This window comes from Panthera pardus, unplaced genomic scaffold, assembly GCF_024362965.1.
Source record: "Panthera pardus isolate Hobbes unplaced genomic scaffold, ASM2436296v1 HiC_scaffold_22, whole genome shotgun sequence".
NCBI classification, from domain to species: domain Eukaryota; kingdom Metazoa; phylum Chordata; class Mammalia; order Carnivora; family Felidae; genus Panthera; species Panthera pardus.
In genome coordinates this window covers 60,432,424-60,449,660 of record NW_026526788.1, presented here as the reverse complement: position 1 = coordinate 60,449,660, position 17,237 = coordinate 60,432,424, and the positions used below count along the sequence as shown (strand labels likewise).

At 48.3% G+C, this 17,237-nt stretch overlaps 1 protein-coding gene across 3 annotated transcripts in view; it reads right to left on the bottom strand.

Moving 5' to 3' along the window:
- Nucleotides 1-6,049: 6,049 nt before the first annotated feature.
- The window catches only part of WBP1L (WW domain binding protein 1 like), a 60,065-nt gene continuing 48,877 nt past the window's right edge, over nt 6,050-17,237 (bottom strand). For all 3 annotated transcript variants that reach the window (XM_019459284.2, XM_019459285.2, XM_019459287.2), the window contains exons 3-4: nt 11,099-11,260; nt 6,050-9,751 (exon numbers count right to left, since the gene is read on the bottom strand). In XM_019459284.2, the coding sequence (XP_019314829.1) occupies nt 9,009-9,751; nt 11,099-11,260 (905 nt within the window). In that variant the 3' untranslated portion in view covers nt 6,050-9,008. The remainder of the gene's footprint in view (nt 9,752-11,098; nt 11,261-17,237) is intronic.

Here is a 17,237-nt window from a genome sequence, read left to right as displayed (position 1 = left end):
TCTGGAAGGGCCAGTGGGGCAAGGCTGAGACCCTGTCTGGCTATGTTTTCAGAAGAAGAAATCAATGGAGCCCCTGCAAGGAGGAGGGACAGTTTTCCATTACAGCAGCACCTTCTTCCTTCAAAGAGCTTTGTTAGTCTGGTGGTAAGAGACCATTCCTTACTGTCCCCCCAACTCAGTCCTGGCCTTTACTGGCCAGTAACCTCAGGGTCTTGCTAAAGAGTGCACAGAAGAATTTGTGGGCAGCCGTGGCTGACCAGCTCCCATCATAAGCAGCCTGGAAAAATGCTGACACCACAGTGGGCTGATGGGAAAGGGTTTAACTGGAGGTGGCCCTCTCCCTCTCCCAGGGTCCTCTCCCCCCATCAGCTTGTGGCTGGTCTAGAGCCAAGCTACCCTTGGCTTAAAGCAAAGGGGAGTAGATGGGCTGGAGGTGAGTTAAGTATTCTACTCTCCAACTATTGAATCAGATCACTGAGCAGAAGGGAAATGAGAGACTAACCGTTCATTTTGAAGAGGACAAAACTGAGGGCCAGTGGGGGCAAGAGCAGGGGAGGTGCCTTGCCCTAAGTCACACGGCTGCTTAGCATGAGGGCTGGGACTAGAACCCAAGATTTCAATCATGCAGGAGGAAGAGCCAGACACGTTTTCCTTCTCACCTGTTGGGTGTCCGTGCAGAAGGGCTCAGGGTGTCTGGCCAGGGAGAGTACAAACCTGAAGGTCCTTTCAGAAAATGGCCTCATGAACTCTGACTCCTGCCCAAACTGCCCTTCCCCTGCCAAGAAGGTCTTTTCCTACTGACCTAACTTGTCCCATCCTGAGTCTCAGAGGGCAAGCCTTATTCCAGGACATATCTCATGACTCCCAGCCCCAGGGCTTGTCCCCTTTTCAGCTTCTGTTCCTTGTACTGAATCCCACACCCGCCTAAGCATCCGCTTGGGTTCAAAAGGGGTGTAGCGTCCCCCGGGGACCACTATCTGCCCCTGTATCTCCAGAGTTCAAGACTGAAGTCTGAATCTTCTCATGTTCCTTACCCTGCACATCAACACCTGGCAAGTAGGTTAGACACACAACAGGACTGAATCCAATGCTCTAAATCCCTTGGCTAATTGGTCCAGTGATAAACAGACTATCTCCTTATGCATAAGGAAGCCCAGATCTTTGGCAAAGCTAGAAGGGCTTTGCCAAGACCCCACAGTCACATTTTAAGCCTCAGAATGCCCTTATCCAGTGGTATGATGGTAAGTAAACACTAAACAGTTTCCTGATGCTAGTGGAAGAGAATAGCCCTGATTTGTAGTGTTTGCCAATTGCCATGATGTAAACACTCCCCACTATGAGTAATAATTTCGAGCCACCAATGTGATGTCACTGAACACCGAGTTGGGAAGAGATACATGGTAGTGCTATATGCTATGTATGTAGTAAATACCATTACATAGTATTCCCACCACATGTAAATAACCTCAAGGGCATAGATGAAAGTAACATGTGGTAAAATAATCAGCAAATGGTTAGTTTTGAGTATTTACTACCTTGGTTTTTATTATAATGTACTCATTGGTAGGTTTAAATAGTTTGATTTTTTAATGGTTATTTAATAAACAGCTCATAAAATTCCTGAAAATTTAACAATCAGCTCTTGTGAGCCAAAACAGCTGGCTGTCCCAGGAGAAATGGGCTGTCCTTGTCTTTCAGAAGGGCAGCTCCCAGAGTCTCCATTCTGAGGGGGACAAAACCCCTTCTTTGGCACCCTTGGTGTGGAGTGGGGGGTGGGTGAGTGTGTGAGTGTTCTGGTGCCTCTGGTGGCCATAAAACCTGAAACAAATGAGAAGCCCTTTCTCTGGTCACACGCCTTGGTGTAAACAGCCACCTCTGGAGGAAAGGAATCCAATCATGGAGGTGAGAGGGTCGGGAAGGACTGGATGAGAAGGACACAGGTTCTCATCCCCAGACTCCCCAGGTGCCTCGCCCTGGATCTTAGGCCCATTGCTAGGTTCTTGAACCCATTTCCTCATTTAGAGAGTGGGGTAACTTACCACCTGTGTCGCCCATTATCTGAGGCTCTGGGGCGGGTGAAGAGCAGAAAGGGCCAGGGAAGCAGGGAAGCTACAGAAGACTGAGAGGTCAGGCTGTGCAGGCAAGTTCTCCCAGTGTTGTCATTTACAGACTCAGTGACCACGGGCACCTTACTCGGCCTTTTAAATGGCAGTTTTCTCAACTGTAATATGGAGGTCTGAGGTGTGCATAGAAACAGTACCACCCGCCTCAGAATGTTGCTGAAGGTCAAATATGGACCTACACAATGCGTTTAGTCCTTCGATAAATACTGGCTTTACTGCCACTGCCTACAGCCAGATCCATGAAATGAGTCCTTCTCTAATGATGAAGTAGGTGTTGTCCGGACAGGTCCATCTTTAGGACAGGACCTCAAGGAACCCTCCCTCACAGGCCTTGATGATCCTGCCTGCCGCTCCTCCCTCCCTCTCCAGCCAGGGGCAGGCTGGCAGCTGGGAAGTAGATGGAGAACCGAGAGACCAACTTCTCGTGGTCCCAACACAGAGGGTGCTTTATAACATTTTCTAGTGGGATTGGGTTTCTCGACACTTCTTGGTGAGAAGGCATGCAATGGAAGGTTAAACTGGTGGGGAGCAGGCTGAGAGCAAGGAGAAACTTTGGATCAAACAAATCCTCTTCTCCCCTCCAAGCCACCCAAAGGCTCTAACTCCTGAGATTTTTGCAATGTTTCACCCTCCCCGGGGAAGTTACTATTAATGTGTACCACCTATCCCAGGTGTGAGGCCATTTCAGCACAGAGGGCCTCTGGCAGGGATGCCTGGCGTGGTGTGGGGGCCTCTGGAGGCTTCTGACGAGGCCAGGGGGACAAGCAAGGGGGATAAAGTAGCTCCTGAGGAAACAGTGTCTGGCTCACCTTTCACTACGCTTCTTGCCTGCTCACCACCTTTCTCTGATTCCCTCTGACCTTTGAAAAGAAATCAAAAGTTCTTCGTGTGCCTTGTGAGAACCAATTCTTCAGGGTTCAAATCCCGGCTCTACTGCTTACTAGCTTGTGGTCTTGGACAAGTCAGTCAACTTCTCTGAATGCTTCAACACTGTTAAGAAAGCAGTCCATACCTCAGATGGCTGTTTGGAGGCTAAAATGGAAAAAAAAAAAAAAAAAAGTACGTAAAATGCTTACACAAGACCCGATAATGCGCAGTCAATAAACAGAATAATAAAGACAAATTACTTTATTACCAGCTTACCTCTCCAGATTCATCTCCTGTCACTTCCCAGAATGCATTTATCTACAGAGATTAAATTGCTAGCAGCTTTAGACATTTCAGCCTCCCATGCTTTTGTGTGCTTTTCGGCACCTGGCACATAGTAGGCATTCAAAAATCTGCAAAACAAACATTTACCTAGAATTCTCTTCACACCATTCTTTACCTGGCAAACTCAGTTTAGTGGTCCCTGCTCCAGGTAGGCCACCGTATACCCCCAGGTGGGTGACATTCTCTTCCAAAGCATGCTGTGCACACATGCTTCATGGTACTTACCATGTGCTACCAAAACTGTTTACGTGCCTTTTCTCCCCCTTGGGATCCTTAGCTCTTCTGAAGATCAGGAGCCTGGTCTAAGGCATATTTGCATTCCCGATGCCCAGCACATGGTAAGTGCCAGGCTGGGAACCCCAACCCAAACACCTCCTAGGACCCACTGCCCTTACCACTAGGTTCAGGCAGAAGCAGGTTTCCAGGAGGTTCGGGCAACAGTCAAACCCACTCCCCACTTCTCCTGGGTCAAACCCCGTTTTTCCTCCCTGGCTGAAAACAGAAGAAACTGGAGAACAGGGAGTTTCTTGAAATTCTTGCTCATCAAAGCTCCTCTGTTTCGTGCTTCAGAGAATTGGTATTGTCTCCACCTGAACTTGGTCACCTGCGGCAATAGAGACAGACGACGCTATACCTCATTAGAGAAATGAGGAACTCAGTGACCCAGGAACCCCGGGGTGCAGTGAGGGGGCCTCCACGGACCTAGGTATCAAGGGTTCACGCACAGCCTCCAGCATGCAGCCCGCGAGAGTGGTACTCCTCTTTTGCCACTCAGACATTAGTTTAATGAAGGCAGGAATGATGTCCTCCCCCCATCCTTTCTAGAACAGAACTGTCTCTAGATGCTAATATGGCTCCCCTGGGCTTACTTGGAGGAGCCCAACAGTTTAAAAGGAACTAGGCAACAACCATCCCACTAGAGTCACTGAGGGGCCAGAACAGCGACCTCTGGCCCAGGGTCAAAGATGGGCACGGGGGCCTGTCTAGCTTATACTGGACTCTTAGACAATAGTGCTAACTGCAGGTAAACCCAGGGGCTGGGGAAGACACATGCTGTCAGCATCCTCTGCGGGCCCGTTAGGGAGCGTTCCACTTGGGGAGGCAGGAACTCCCTCCAGGAGGGTTCCAAGATGCACACCATATTGCTTCGCCCACCTACGGGCCACGCAAGGAGAAGTTCTGCTGGGCGGTAGCGTTCCCCTCCCTGGGCAGAGACAGAAGCCTGGTCCTTCCCTTAAGGCAGGGACTTCCTTACATGTGACTCTAAGTTCTAGGTGGATAGTCCTAAGGAGGAGGTAAAATGACAAGTGAAAATGACAAGTGATTCTTTTCTTAGGAAAGAATCACTGGCCCAGGATGGCAGATGCTGGCACACCAGTGGCTCTCCCATGGCCTAGAAATCAGTTCTTAAGTCCCTGCCTGGTAGGCAAGACTTCAAACAAGCCCCCACGATTCCTCAAGATTTCCTCAATCTGTACTGTTGACTTCATCTCAGTCTACCTCCTGTTGTTAACTATTTTACACGGGTGTTTTATCTTCCTGACTGGAACTTAACTTCTAGAGGGCAGAGGTTTTGTCTTATGTATTTCTTTTGCATTCTCCTCCACATCCAGCACAGTGTTGGGCACAAAGTGGGAGACTCAGTAATACATGCTTTGTGTATCAAATTCCAGGGCCTGTCCACATTTCTATCATATCATCTTTTTCCTAAAGATTTAAAACAATTTTTTTTTAAGTTTTTAAAAAAATTTTTTTTAACGTTTATTTATTTTTGAGACAGAGGCAGAGCATGAACGGGGGAGGGTCAGAGAGAGGGAGACACAGAATCTGAAACAGGCTCCGGGCTCTGAGCTGTCAGCACAGAGCCTGATGCGGGGCTCGAACTCACAGACCGCGAGATCATGACCTGAGCCGAAGTTGGCCGCCCAACTGACTGAGCCACCCAGGCGCCCCTTAAAACAATTTTTTTAATGGTTTATTTATTTTTGAGAGAGACAGAGAGAGAGAGACAGAGCATGAGCGGGGGGTGGGGCCGAGAGAGAGGGAGACACAGAATCTGAAGCAGGTTCCAGGCTCTGAGCTGTCAGCACAGAGGTCAAACGTGGCTCACACCCACAAACAACACAGCACGATCATAACCTGAGCTGAAGTCGGACGCTCAACCAACTGAGCCACCCAGGTGCCCCCAAGATTTTTATTATTTTTAAGTGATCTCTACATCCAATGCGGGGTTCGAACTCACAAACCTGAGATCAAGAGTCACGCTCCACCGGCTGAGCCCACCAGGCATCCCCCTATCACATCATTAAAAGATCTCATGGAGTGCTTGCTCTCTTTCAAATGTCATTTCAGCTTCCGAGTATGTGAGAAAACTTGTTTCTGCTTTTTTTTGTGTCTGATTCTAACCTGCTTGTGGAACTTTACAAAGTATTCCAAACATCAGAAATATACCCTTGGCAGAGAGAGGGTTTAGGGAAAACTCCTTAGGACAAAGTGTGGCCTCAGCAGAAGCATTACCCAGCCTGCCCTTGGTCCCGTGGTCTCTGCTCGGGCCAGGGGCCTGTCCTCAACCGCTCCGTGACTTCTCTCGGTCCCTGTGTGGACCAGGGAAAAATGCAGCTAGGAATCTCGCAGGATGAGCCTTGAAGTATGAGGAAGGGGAACAACAACAACAACAAAAACCCAAAGTGCTGCAAGAAAAAAAGAACAGTCGCGTTTTTGGGATCGATTTTATTTGGGCTTCTCACAGTGGTTAGAGCCACTCTGTCTTCAGAACAATCACAGCACAGGAAATGCGTCACCGAGACTGCCCAGAAAAGTCTGACCAGCTGAATCTTATTGCTTAAAATACACATATTCACAAGAACTGACAAATGGTGATGTGCCTCACACAGGAATGTGTTAGCATTTGCAAATCTTCTGACTGTAGCACCAAACCCTCGACCAGACCAACCCCTTCCTTCTTGTTCACCTGGAAAACCAGATTCAGTCAAATCTCCCTGGCCCCCTGACTAGTCCTTCAGCTCCCTATTTCCACCTCTCTCCTGGCAGGGGAGCCCCCCCCTTGGCAGGGGCCGGACTGTGACCCCTGGAATCAAGCCCGGCTCCGGCAGCTCCATTTTCTTCTTCTCATGCCTTTAGGGCAGGACGCTGCAGTGACCCCAACAGTTAACACGCAGGCCAGTTCCCCACTCCCAACTGGGGAAGGAAACTTGAGAGGGCCAGGCTTCATCCATTTGATCAGTTAACTAAAGAAGGATTCATTCTGGTGAATCCTTCAGTGAGTTGTTTGGGATTTTATTTAAAAAACAACAACAACAACAACAACAACAACGGTGGAAGGAAAGGCATCTGAGGGCTGCTGACACACTCCCACCCACTCCTGCCACACACGGGCTTGCTTGCACGACACTGGACCTCGGCAGAGAGAGGTAAGCCCTTTGGCTCTGCGGTGTCTCCCAAACTCTCCTGGCAATTCCGGGCACAGGGCTGACGTCTGGGCCACAGCTAGTCCAAGCTTGTCACTGAAGATCCAATCAAGCTTCTGTCTGAAGTTCCGCCTTCGCCTTCTGTGCCGAGTGGTTTTGAACACCCCCTGGGGGCTGACACCTAGGGCCAGGAGGCGCCAAGGGGGGCAGACAGGTTCAGAGCACGTTTCCATTTACAGGGAACAGAACACAGGCCTCCGAGTGTCCACGGAGCGATGTGCAAATTGCAGTGATGGGTAGAGGAGGAAAGCCTCTACTTCGAGCACAGTTGTCTCTGGCAGACGCGGGGCTGGGGGGGTGGGGGGAGGCCTGCCATTGACAATGCTGCTGGATACACCCGAGTACACAGTCAGACGTTTGTTCAGTAAACAGTAAATGTGTAAAATAAATTACCTTGAGAGCGCCATTTCTGCTCCGAACGTGTGGTCGACGTGAGCACAATGGCTGCCATTCAAAGTATATTCACAGGAAAACAGGGCTGGGGGCTCACACACAATGGACAGACACACAAAGGTTATCCAAAAAGTCATTGTACACAGACTTCACTTTGTTCAACATGGATTTTGGTTTTGTGGACTCCAAACGCAGACACTCGTTCACCTCACAGCCTTGGATTTGTCTATTTTTGTACAAATATATATATATATATATATATATATATATGTACAATATATATATATATATATATATATATATTTCCTTTCTTACTGCAACGTCAATGCCTAATGTGAATATCATCGTTCAAGAGAGGGGGAAAGAACCAAACTCTTCATATGAACAGCACTGGACAGGGAATGTTAGTTTTAGCTGTTTGCTTTCTCCATTCAGGTTATTCCTATCAAAGCTCAACTACAGTAATAAGGATCCTGCAGGCCTTCTGGACCACTGCCTTCACCCTCCTACCGGGGCCACTTAGGCTCTTTACATAGGCTACAAAAATAGTTACCCCACTCAAAAAGGGGGCTGGGGAAGGACTGGGAAAGGGCATGAAAACCACAGATAACCAAGGCATTTTTTTTTTCCGAGTGGTCAGTTTAAAAAAAATAAAAACAAAAAAAACCCCAGAAGAACGTATTCAGAATCAAGAGAAAATACTGTGTAAAAGCCAGGCTATGGGACCACTCTTTCTGAGGACCCACAGCCTCCTCATTTGTTCATAGAGAACAGCGAGACATGAAGGCCTGCAGACTATGTGTTTGGGTGGGGGAGGACCCTGGTCACCCGTAGGCACAGAGCAAAGGACAGAGATGCGGAGAGTTGCACCCAGATCCACTGCCACGGCTTAGGGCCTCCTACGGTTCCACAGAAGTTCAAGATAGCCCCAAGCCTGCCCAGGAAGCATCTCCTCCTGGCTCAAAGGCAGCCAGGCTCTTGAAAGGTCAACTTGGGATAGAGCCACAGACTTCCCTTTTCTGGCCTGCCCCCACTGATAAAGTTCTTGTTTTCAGCTCTGTTGTTGTTTAAAGAGAAACCAAAAAGAAGGTGATGTGATGTTCCACACTGAACCAGTCCTGTGGCCAGCCAAAACCTGCTGGGAAGGGCCCCTCAAGGATGCCCAGTGGTACATTGACCTGATCACCTGGAATCTGAGAGCAGCAAGCCCCCCACCAACCTACCACACAACTGCCTATCAGCTCTCCTCTTCCCCCAGGACGAGCCCAGTTCTGGCTCTGCAGACATTGGCAGCAAGGGGTGACAATCCCTGGGCCTCTGCGGCCTTCCTTATTCACCCAGGACTGAGACCTGCCACCTCTCCCAGGCTGAGACACAGCAAAGTTCTCTTAAATGAACACCAGAGCATAAATCCACTCCACCACCAAAGTCACCTCAGGGCACAGTCTCAGCCCCCTCCTTGGGGCTTCTGAAACACACATCTCTCTGACCCAAGCAGGTACTGAGATATGACTTGAAAAGAGAAAAGGGGGGACAGGGTGGGATATGAGGAATGAGTCACAGAACGAACCAACCTCTCAGCCCTCCACAACGCTGTGCTCCTGTGGGCAGAGAGGCATCCACACCCCCAGCTGTAGCTGGAGACGTAGGAAAATGCAGGAGCAAGGGGCGGGGGGCAAAGAACAGAAGTGGCTGTACCACTTTTTCTGAAAGTCACTTAATGCTTCTGTCATGGTGCTCCCCCCTACCCTGGTTGCTGTGCCAAGTTCTCAGGCCACAGACAGGGCCTGCTCTAGCTGGGGGAGCTGCTGCTCTGCGAGTTTGGGGAGTCCTGCTCATTGATGGTGTTCAGCAGCAGGCACGCGGGCGGCCGTGGCAGGTGCGGGTGCCCGGGCTCTCGGGCCTGCTCCTCGGAGGGCTGGCAGAGCCCTTCCTCCTCGTCGCCAGGGGGCCGCACATGGCAGCTGTCACAGAAGTCCAGGGGCCCATCCAGAGCGTCATCAATGAGCGTGTTGAACTCTTTGAGGTCGTCGTCATGGTGGCCCCGGTTGCACACACACACCTCGATGCCCGAGTCACCCGTGAAGCGGCGATGTCGGCCAGGAGTCTTGTCTTTGCTATCGGGGAGGGCGTTGCCTTGCTCGGAGCTGTGATCTCTCAGCAGCTCCTCCTTACAGTCGGAATCTTTGTCCAGGAAGGCCCCAGGGTCCAGCTCTCCCAGGCCGGCCACAGAGCCACTGGGCTCCATCCCAGGGGCTTTGGTGGCTGCTGTGCTGGCTGGCACGTCGGAGGGCTCAGGGTCAGCGATGCTTGGGGGTCTCGTGCTGCTTCTGCTGGGCCCCGACAAGGGGCTGCTCTGCGCCCCCTGGGGGCCCCTGGTGGGATCGGCGCCCGGGGGGCTGCCGCCTGTGGGGCCACACTGCGCAGGCAGCTGCTGCTGCTGCTGTAGCTGGAAGGCACTGTACGGTGGGGGAGGAGTCGGAGGTCGGTTCACCACTTCCTCATAAGGAGGTAGTAAATAGTTTGGCAAAAACCCTAAAATGGGGAGGCAGGGAGGAGAAATTACCGCACTGGCAATTGTTGTAGGACAGACTGCAAAGCTTGCACTAAACATATGCCTCTTCCCCATCCCCACCCCCCATACCCGCGAAGTGACAGCTACAGCTCCTGCTTGTGGGCAGGGCAGGGGGATGGGACAACTGTGCAGAGGAGGAGGGACAGACTGGGAGTGACCTAATCTAGCTTCTTGAAATCTGAGAGCCCCTAAAGCTGCTTCATAGGCAAGACTTCTGCCTGTCTGCAGTTAAGGCAGAGGTTAGGCAAGTGTGGTGGATGGCCAAGAGATCGTTCCTGCCAGGAACGGATCTGTTTCCACATGCCCCCAAGTCTCATGTTTCTTGCTCAGACTGTGTCCTCCATCTATGTCCCATAAGGCCTCAGGGTCAGGGGCCCTAATTTAAGACTTCCTGACAACGTTTTTTTCCCCCCTCCCCGCCCCACAACCTTTCCAGATGTAAAGGGTCCTTTTTTCTGGGAGGGTAGAAATCTGTGTTGTCCCTCAATCTAGTGTGGCTAGAGGTGGTCTAGAGAGACAAACCAAGCCTCATCCTGACTCAGATCAGGAGCGGGTGGGTTACCAGCGAAGGGTGAGGGTCCTGCCAACCAAGGCTTATTATCTTTCGAATGTGCTGAATGTCTCAAGGCACAGATGGTCTGGTTATAACAATAACTGCTAGCATTTACTGAGCACTTACTATATGCCGGGCACTGTGCTAAGCACTTAATGCTTCCGGATGTGTAATTCCACACCTGTGGCCACTTTCTTTTATAGAACACACTGTAGAATGGCTCTGGACAAGCTGGGCCTCCAATGACCTTTTGAGAGGTCATGTGTGAAGAACCCCCCCAGGGAAGTCACGTGAGTGTCCTTCAGTGAGTCACCACGTTTCTTGGTTCTCAGGAAGTCCCAGTGTCACCACCCCCCCCCCCCCCCCCCACAGCCACCATCTGCCTCTTTTATGGCAGCCTTGGCTCAGGCATATCACAGGGCAGTTAGCAAAATGGAAGGATTTCAGGCCACAGGAATCTAAACCTTGATTTACTCACATCATACATCCTCTGACCATCTGCCTTAAAAAAATAATTTGCTAAAGGATCCGAAACCTGGTCAGAACATGCCGGTGTGGATTTGGACCGGACCAGCGGCTTCACATGCTCCTCTGTGCCGAAGGGGAGTGCCCCTCATTCCCACAGCTGCAAGACTCTGTGCTGTGCTGGGTAAGAGGGCCCACTGGGGCCCACAGTCTGTGTGTGTCCTCCCTGGGGACGGCGGGGGGGGGGGGGGGGGGGGGGGGGGGGGTTGGCGGCTTTTCGTGTACATACTGAAATAAAATGGCAGCGCTGAGTAATTGTGGGCCTCTCGGTAGGCGATCAGGTTGATTTCATGCTGCCGCTGCTGGGCCTGAAGGCGATGCTTGGCTCGGCGGTGGTGGCACACACAGCAGCAGCTCAGGATGATGATGATGGTCCACACCAGCCAGAACCCTGGGGGCGGGGGGGAAGGCAGAGAGGCACACGCAGCGGGGTGAACAGCAGCCAGAGGGGCAGCTTTCTGAGCGGGGGGGGGGGGGGGGGGGGGGGGGGCCAGACAGTGCCCACCTGGTCGAGGCTGGCACTGTCGGGCCTCACCGAGTGAATTTGTATTTGGAACCTGTGTTCAATTTTCACACGTGCTTGTGCCAGAGTGAAAGATGGGGTGGGAGAGGGTGACAGGCACCTGTCTGGCACCACTGGGCCTACGTGTTAGGTTTGGTGGGCATGAAATATGCTCACCTTTTAGGACAGCACACTCCTCCTCTTTTTGTCCCAGGCACAAATGCTTCGGCCCTTCTTATTACGCATCTCCCACCCCCACCTCCAAGCCCTGCTCAGTACCGTATGGCCAGTCCATAGCCTCACTTCCTGCTGCTATATGAGGCTACTCACCTAAAGCAAAGAGCCCCTCAAAATCCCAGTGGATTAGCAACTGCAAAGGGCCTTGGAGGGGCTGCCTGATAAGAGAATTCTTAGGATTCTCTTGATATCATCAAAAAGATCACGGGCTTTTTCTCTTCCACGCACACTGGTGTAATACAAGTCACTAAAGTTATACTTGGAAAAATTCTAATCGCCTCAGGTCCATCTCTTCCCTAGAGAGTGTAAATGACTTCCTCTGCTCTTGATATAATCCAGTACAATTCCATCCCCTACAGTTGCAAATAACACCCCCACCTCCCTTTGGCCTGTGATTACATTAGACTCAGGGCCATTAGCAGCCTCCCCTTCTCCAGGCCGATTATTTCTTCTTGTTTCCCACTGTGTTCTCTTGGGTCAGACTCAGAGAATCTTTGCAAACCCCAATATAAGACCCCTCTCCAATCTTCAAATGTATGCAGAAAATCCTTGAGCAATTTTGTTAAAAAAAAAAAAAAGAAAAAAATACACACACACACACACACACACACACACACACACACACACGGAGGGGAAGAGACTGGAAAGAAAAACACAAAAATAGTGACTTATTTTTAAGTGGTAGGATTAGAAGAAATTTCAATTTTGCCCTTAAAATTATAAACCTGGAAACAAAGTAAATTAAACTTAAAAATGTCTGTGACCAATTTTATATTTTTGCTGTCCTTTCTTTAAAAAATTAAGAGGGGAAGATGCCTGGCTGGTTCAGTAAGTGGAGCATAGACCTCTTTTGGGTCGTGAATTCAAGCCTCACATTCGGAGGAGAGATTACTTAAAAAATAATAATAATAAATTTCTAGATAGGTTTTTAAGTTCTTCTGGTAATGTATTCACACAATGAAATGACATAAATCATTTAAAAATATTCATAGAATCGTACTTTTGACATATAGAGATGTTTCTAACATTAAGTGAAAAAACCAGGGCACCTGGGTGGCTCAGTCGGTTAAGTGCCTCTTGATTTCAGCTCTGGTCGTGATCTCAGTTTGTGGGTTTGGGTCCCACAGCAGGATCTGTGCTGGCAGTGCAGAGCCTGCATGGGATTCTCTCCCTCATTCTCTCTCTGTTCCTCCCCCACTTGTACGCGTGTGTGCTCTCTCTCAAAATAAATAAGTAAACATTAAAAAAAGAAAGAAAAGAAAAGAAAAATACAAAACAGCATAAAATATGATCCTGGGGCACCTGGGTGGCTCAGTCAGTTAGGCATACAACCCTTGATCTCAGCTCAGGTCACGATCTCATGGTTAGTGAATTTGAGCCCCTCTGTGATGTTCAGCACAGAGCCTGCTTGGTATTCTCTCTCTCCCTCTCTCAAAAAATAAATAAATAGGGGCGCCTGGGTGGCTCAGTCGGTTAAGCATCCGACTTCGGCTCAGGTCATGATCTCGCGGTCCATGGGTTCGAGCCCCACGTCGGGCTCTGTGCTGACCGCTCAGAGCCTGGAGCCTGTTTCAGATTCTGTGTCTCCCTCTCTCTCTGACCCTCCCCTGTTCATGCTCTGTCTCTCTCTGTCTCAAAAATAAATAAACGTTAAAAAAAATTAAAAAATAATAATAATAAATGAATAAACATTAAAAAAAAAAAGCGAAGCCACCTTTGACCTGGATGACAGGACAGTAGATTTTCTGGTATTAGATCTGCTGTTTTTTGCTTATCTGCATTTCAAATTTCTCTAAGGTGAACATGTAGTTCTTAAAAATAAAAAGGATATATATAGTTCTCAATAAAAAATTTATCTGAGGAACAATTGTAAGGTGAGTTGTTACTAAGAACAGATTACTGTTCATTTGTTCTCTACACCTGATTAATTTCAATTTTTTCTATTACAAATGCTACCTGTATTTTTGATTACCTGCTTTGTGATGATAAATTTGTGTTTAGAACTTAAGTATTTTCACATGAATCTCTTATCAGAATGAGTTAAGATTATTAAGAAAAAAAAGGTGGGGCGGTGGGGGGGGTGCGCCCGGGTGGTTCAGTCGGTTAAGTGTCTGACTTCAGCTCAGGTTATGATCTCATGGTTTGTGAGTTTCAGACCCCACATCAGGCTCTGTGCTGACAGCTCAGAACCTGGACCCTGCTTCGGATTCTGTGTCTCCCTCTCTCTCTACCCCTCCACCACTCATGCTCTGTCTCTCTCTCTCTCAAAAATAAATAAACATCTAAGAAAAAAATTTTTTAAGAATAAAAATAACTTAAAATAAATTCTAAAAAAAAGCCCTGGGATTCCTGGCTGGCTCATTCGGTAGACTGTGTGATCTCAGGGTTGTGAGTTTGAGCCCTGTGCTGGATACAGAGCTTACTTAAAAAAAAAAAAAAAAGCCCTCCTTTCCCCCAAACAAACTTGTATGTGAATAAACCTGCTTTTATTCCCCATTTGTACCAGAATACAATATTCCAAAAGATCGCACTGACATTTAGGGTGTGGCTTCTGGCAATGGCTCTTTCTGTCCCCCAGGGGTGTCCCTGCTGAATCTTCTCACAAAGCCACCACAGTGAAACGGGACAGTGGTACAGCAGCCTGGCCCTGGCAGGCAGGCAACACCATTGTATGTATGACACCTAATTGCTTTCAGCACATGTCAGTGTTCAATGGAACCTTCTCCTGAGGCCTCCCAACCAGAGAACAGGTGGAGGACAATGGGCTGAGGATTTTTTCCCTTTATCCCATCGGCAAACAGAAAAACCCCATTTCTTTTTTTTTTTTTTTTAAACGTTTATTTATTTTTTAGAGACAGAGAGAGACAGAGAAAGACAGAGCATGAGCTGGGGAGGGGCAGAGAGAGGGAGACACAGAATCTGAAGCAGGCTCCAGGCTCTGAGCTGTCAGCACAGAGCCTGATGCGGGGCTGGAACCCACTAACCATGAGATCATGACCTGAGCTGAAGTTGGACGCTTAACCAACTGAGCCACCCAGGCACCCCTACCATTTTTTTTTTAATGTTTATTTATTTTTGAGAGAGACAGAGACAGAATGCGAGTGGGTTGGGGCAGAGAGAGAGGGAGACACAGAATCTAAAGCAGGCTCGAGGCTCTGAGCTATGAGCACAGAGCCCAATGTGGGGCTCAAACTCACAAACCATACGATCATGACCTGAGCCGAAGTTGGACACTCAACAGAGCCACCCAGGCGCCCTGAAAAACCCCATTCCTAAGCAGAGAACATACACATAAGTTGAAGTCAAGAAGTCTCCCTTGTGGTCTTTCCCAGACTCGCTAATGACCTTTGCTTAATTTCACTTATATTTTTCTCTCCTGCTGCTGGTTGACTGAGGACTGGATAAACACCATCACAAGAGCCCTCAGAAATGGTGCTGAGGCCAGAGAAGAGCTCTGGGAGGGAAGTGGTTCCCTGATGCTGTCCCGTAACATCCTCAGCCCCTGCCATCTGGATCTGTGACCCTTTTCAGGGCTGGGGGTTGGTGGCACAAAAAAGTACAGTGCATTCTGCTGAAGAGTCTGGTTTCCAAATGCATTTTAGAGTCCAGTCTAAGAGTTTCTGGGCTAACCACTCATCCATATTACCTATATTTCTCTCACCTGCCCAGCATAGTCTCACAATCCTTTATATTTCTTGGTATACCTTTAACGTACATTCTCTCATTAGATAATTAGCATCTAACTCAACTAGTTTTTACCTCCCAAGGCATTTTTTTCAGTAGTTTCTTACCTAAAAGGTAAACCAACTTTTAACCTTTATGCTGCAATATAAATGATCCAGGGACAGTATTTCTCATTTTATAGACTATATAAGAAACATGATTTTATTTTTTAATGTTTTGTTTTTTGTTTTTCTTTTTTAAAAATACTTATGTATTTTTATTTTGAGAGAGAGAGGGCAAGAGGGAGAGGGAGAGAGAGAGAATCCCAAGCAGGCCCCACGCTGTCAGCACAGAGCCCCACTCCGGGCTTGATCTCACGAACCACCAAGATCACGACCTGAGCCAAAACCAAGAGCCAGATGCTTAACCAACTGAGTCACCCAGGCGCCCCAATGTTCATCAGATTCTTAAGGGAATCCTTCATCCAGAAAAAAGACTGAGATCCACCAAACTAGGAGTATAACAGAAAAACAGATTTTTTTTTTTAAAGGAAAAATTAGGCAGGGCAGGAGACTGGGGGAAGAAATGAGACAACTAGAACACACACCCTTAGCAAAACTGCCTTAGTCATATCTAAGACAGCACCAGACAACTCATGCGTCCATTGAAATTCCACCACCCTACTTCTTTTCATGTAGAATAACAGGTAGAAAAAGTCTCCCTACCAGGTACCAGTTGTGTGATGTTATATTTATGTTACAAGTCTCAAAATGAGTTCCAATTTGTTCATTTCTTTTTTTTAAGTTTTTATTTATTTAGGTAATCTCTACACCCAACATGGAGGTTGAACTCACCACCCCAAGATCAAGAGTTGCATACTCTTTCAACTGAGCCAGCCAGACACCCCTCTTCAGTTCTACTACAGTATGACAAAAGATTATGTGTGTGGGTCAAACCGGAGGGAAATCTAACTTGGAAGCAGAATGCGACTAGTGGCAAGATGGTGTGTTAGCACAGGTCCAGAAAAGACCCTTAATGAGCTGGTCCCAATGGTGGGGTTAATGTGGGAAGGCAAAAGGCATTCTCGTCTGGCCCTCACAAAATGGACTCTCTTGGGAGTCACTGGAGTCAAAGTAATGTCCCACTAATATCCAGACTGGTCCCTCCGGAGTTGTACAAACTTTTGATCTTTTTGCTAGATTTCACAAACAAGGAAGAAAGTTTACAAAAGAAAAACCTAATGAAAGAGACACACAGAGAAAGACAGAAGCATGCCCTCCTTTCCAAACACACATCTACCCAGAGACTACATTCCCCAATGACAACTTTGAAAGCTGTGATCTCATGGTGGGGAGCATTTGTCATGCTAAGCAAAACAGAAAACAAGTTTTGAAAAACAATCACAGTTCAATGTAGGAACTGAGTCATGTGCCCCAGAGTTCACTATAAACTTGGGAAAACACCACTCCCCAACGGGGCAGGAAATTCCTCATTAGGAAGCCAAAGGATACTGTAAATTAGCTCTCCTTCTACGCCATAGGATGGTGGGTGACCTCCCTGGCCCCTTAAAGCTCTCAGCAGGAGCTCCTGCCACTGCCTCTGTGGAAAAGGCCTGAATTAGGGAACAGAAGACCTCAGAAGACTTACAAGTTCATCTGAAAGACTGGACAAGCTTCCTATAAGCATGACTGCAGTTATAGAAGGGAAGAGGCAGTGACCTGGATTCAAATCACAGCTCACAAAACTACTTCCTAGCTTTGTGACCTTGGTAATTTTGTTTTCACTTCCCTCACCTGTAAAATGGGAGAGTAACAGTTTCTACCTTACCGGTCACTGTGAGGAATAAACAAGTTGATATATGGAGAGTCCTCAGAACCATGCTTGGCATATAATAAGTTCTTTAGATTGTTACTACTATTCTTGTCACAGGTATGACCACCTATGGGAAGGGTTTTCTTTCCATTCC